General features: G+C 49.7%; 1 protein-coding gene across 1 annotated transcript in view; it reads right to left on the bottom strand.

Annotated features, from left to right (window-relative positions):
* Positions 1–5: 5 nt before the first annotated feature.
* The window catches only part of LOC116547180 (tenascin-X-like), a gene marked incomplete at both ends in the record, with an annotated part of 10,321 nt that continues 6,700 nt past the window's right edge, over positions 6–3,626 (bottom strand). Inside the window, 2 exons of the mRNA XM_032273218.1 lie at positions 6–115; positions 2,868–3,191. Of these exons, the coding sequence (XP_032129109.1) occupies positions 6–115; positions 2,868–3,191 (434 nt within the window). The remainder of the gene's footprint in view (positions 116–2,867; positions 3,192–3,626) is intronic.

The following is a 3,626-nucleotide window of genomic DNA, read 5'->3' as shown; positions in this document are numbered from 1 at the left end:
TCAGGGGAGGCTCCTGTCACTGTCAGCTCCCCCAGGAGTGGCTCCTCAGGGGGTTCTGGGGCCTCTGTACTGGGTTCTGTGGGTCTGGGGGTCTCGTCCACAACCTCTTCTGGGGCTGAAAGGTAATATAGGGGATACAGGGTTTAAGGGAAACTTGCTTTGCTGGTGCTGTCAACAGATGTCATGGGACCTGACATCAAAGCCCCTCCAGAGCAGGCTGAGGGCTGGGGCTGTTTTATGTTCACCATTCAGTGACTCTTGGAATAAGCGCCAGTGAGGTATCCCCGAGCCGCCGGCCGGCACTGCTGGCACAGACGCACTGTTCAAACCTCCAGAAGGCATCTGAGATGCAGTGTCAGGAGCCAAAGTAATTCTCATTTCCTCTGACCCAATAATCCCAGTTCTGGGCATCTATCCTAAGAAAATTACTAAAGCAGGAAAAAGTTATAGCATGGAAGAATTCATGATGGGATTATTCATGACAGCAAACGTGTCAGGAACCCAAATGACCCGTGGAAGACGATTAATTTTGTTATAGTGCTTTCACCACCACGCATCGAATAACCATTGAAACGGTGACTAATGCTGGTTGTGTAGCCGCAACGTAAATGATTACAATGTACCTGTGTACAAAAAAATAAGAGCGGAGAATTTTATGAACACCGATTGCAACTTTAAAACATGCTCTGCATGCAAAATGCAGAAAGGAAAAGTACGCGGCAAACATTGTTATGAATGCTGGCAGCTGGGAGAATGTGGGACTATAGATTCTTTCTTTCTGTTTTTCAAGCTTTCCACATAATGTTGTTATATTATTTTCACTAGGAAAAGGTGGGCTAAAAAAAGGAATTCTGAGCCTGGAGCTGTGGCTCACGCCTATAATCCTAGCATTTTGGGAGGCTAAGGCGGGTAGATTACCTGAGGTCAGGAGTTCAAGACCAGCCTGGCCAACATGGTGAAACCCTGTCTCTACTAAAAATACAAAAAGTAGCCAAGCGTGGTGGCATGTGCCTATAATCCTAGCTACTCAGGAGGCTGAGGCAGGAGAATTGCTTGAACCTGGGAGGATGAGGTTGCAGTGAGCCAAGATCACGCCACTGCACTCCAGCCTGGGCAACAGAGACTCAATCAAGAAAGGGAAGGGAAGGGGGAAGGGAAAGGGGGAAGGGAAAGGGGGAAAGGAAAGGGGGAAAGGAAAGGGGAAAGGAAAGGAAAGGAAGGGAAGAAAAAAAGAAAGAAAGAAGAAATTCTGGGCTACAACAATTAAAAATCAAGTGTGGAGTAGGGGTTGGGTGGCAATGCAGATGGAACAGGAGGGGCAGGGGTGAGTCCCTCAGCCTGTCCTGTGTCCATTCTGTGGTTCACCATGGTGGGGGTAGGAACACAGAACTGAACATCAGCCAGAACAGCTTACCCTCAGAGTGTGAATTTTCCTAATGTTCATTTTGCAATAATTTCCCTATTCCCCGTTTTCCAAAACTCAGATGGTTCTCTGAGCATGCATATGGAAATGAGGTCTCTCCCCCAGGAATCAGGGAGACCGAGTGAGAGGGCTTCCTCTGTCTGGATGGTCTTTGGGAGACCAGCTTGCACCTCACCTGGTGTCGCAGAGGTGGCGACCTGCCTTGCAAAAGACCTCTCAGCAGGGGGGATTCTTCCCCATTGGTAGAAATTCTCGAAATATACTCTAAACCAGGCATAACCACCTGGCTGAGAATGACTTAGAAAAGGCAGCCTGACTGTGCATTTGGAATTCAGTTCATCTCATGATTCCCAATCCCCCAATTTCTTAGGGACTAGAAATCTTGAAATTTCTCATAATTAGAAATGAAATAAGTCACAAGAGTGACAGGGGAGAAGGACAGATGGGGTGTAAAAAAGGAGAAGACATTATATATTTTCTTTTTTTCCTTTTCCCGATTATAAAAGAAATGTTTGCCATTTAAGAAGACTTGGACTACGCAGAATAGAATAATACCCAAAAAACGTGCTGGAACATTCTATTCTATCTAACAAATCATGCCACCTGTGGGATGTGTTTCTTTCCGGTCTTCTTGCTGTGCCTATTACTTTCAAATGGCTGTGATTAGCATCCTTACAACAAGTTGGCTCTCTTTTTTCTTTTTTTCTGAGACTGAGTTTGGCTCTTTCGCCCAGGCTGGAGTGCAGTGGTGATCTCAGCTCACTACAACCTCCGCCTCCCAGGTTCAAGTGATTCTCATGCCTCAGTCTCCCGAGTAGCTAGGATTACAGGCATGTACCACCAAGCCTGGCTAATTTTTGTAGTTTTAGTAGAGACAGGGTTGCACCATGTTGGCCAGGCTGGTCTGGAACTCCTGACCTCAGGTGATCAGCCTCCTTGGCCTCCCAAAGTGCTGGGATTACAGGTGTGAGCCACTGTCTGGCCTGGGCTCTCTTTTTTCAGTGTAACATTATAAAGTAAGGGTCTTATGTTAAAACATTTCAGTGGTGGCATAATAGCTCTTTTTATAGATGTTGCCTAAATTATTTAGTCACCCCAATGTGGTTTGACGTTGGATTGTTTCTCTCGTATGCATTTGTGTATGTGGTTATAACAAAGAATGCTATGATTAAGACAGAAAAAAAGGAAATTTTTCATTAGTTAGGCTTGGTGTGCACCTGACATATTTAACCCTTGGAGGTCCTCAGTGGTTGACCCTCAGAAGGAGGTCACACCAAAGTGGACAAGCAAACCACTAGCATGGGCCACAGCCATGGGGCACAGATGGAGGGCAGGACACAGGAGCCAAGACCTGGACCCACAGGGCTTGGCGAAAAGGCAGAGCAGTAATCAGGTACCCATGAGGGAAAGGTAGTTACCCCATGAGACCCCAAGCACTACTCACCAGTCACACCCACGGCAGACACAGGGCCCACGCGCCGCCCCTCGTGGAGGCCATACAGGTGCATCTTGTACTTGCGCCCGGGCTCCAGGCCCCCCACGGTGACCTCACTCTCCTCGCCTCCGACACGCACCGCCTGGGGCTGCCCATCCCTGTCCTTGTACTGCACGGTGAAGGAGTCGAAGCGGCCCTGGGGGATGGTCCAGGAGAGGCTCAGCGAGTCAGGGGAGGCTCCTGTCACTGTCAGCTCCCCCAGGAGCGGCTCCTCGGGAGGCTCTGGGGCCTCCATGCTGGGTTCTGTGGGTCTGAGGGTCTCTTCCTCTGCAGCTGAGAAAAAGGATGAGAGGGTCTCTGGGGGATGTGCGCACGTCTTGGGGAAAGGAAGGAGAAGCCAAGGCGGTGACTAGGGGACCTGAGGTCAGCTCAGAGAGGCCCATTCTTGGGGCTGGGGGGTCCTGCTCAGCAGACAGCTAACACACATGACAAGTTCCAGGAGGCCGGGAGCGGTGGCTCACGCCTGTAATCCCAGCACTTTGGGAGGCCGAGGCGGGTGGATCACGAGGTCAAGAGATCGAGACCATCCTGGTCAACATGGTGAAACCCCGTCTCTACTAAAAATACAAAAAAAAATTAGCTGGGCATGGTGGCACGTGCCTGTAATCCCAGCTACTCAGGAGGCTGAGGCAGGAGAATTGCCTGAACCCAGGAGGCGGAGGTTGCGGTGAGCCGAGATTGCGCCATTGCACTCCAGCCTGGGTAACA

This window comes from Sapajus apella, unplaced genomic scaffold (assembly GCF_009761245.1).
Source record: "Sapajus apella isolate SASKATOON/1434 unplaced genomic scaffold, GSC_monkey_1.0 scaffold2288, whole genome shotgun sequence".
Classification (NCBI taxonomy): Eukaryota; Metazoa; Chordata; class Mammalia; order Primates; family Cebidae; genus Sapajus; species Sapajus apella.
Note: the sequence above shows the minus strand (reverse complement) of the source record. Positions and strands in the feature narration are given on the sequence as shown.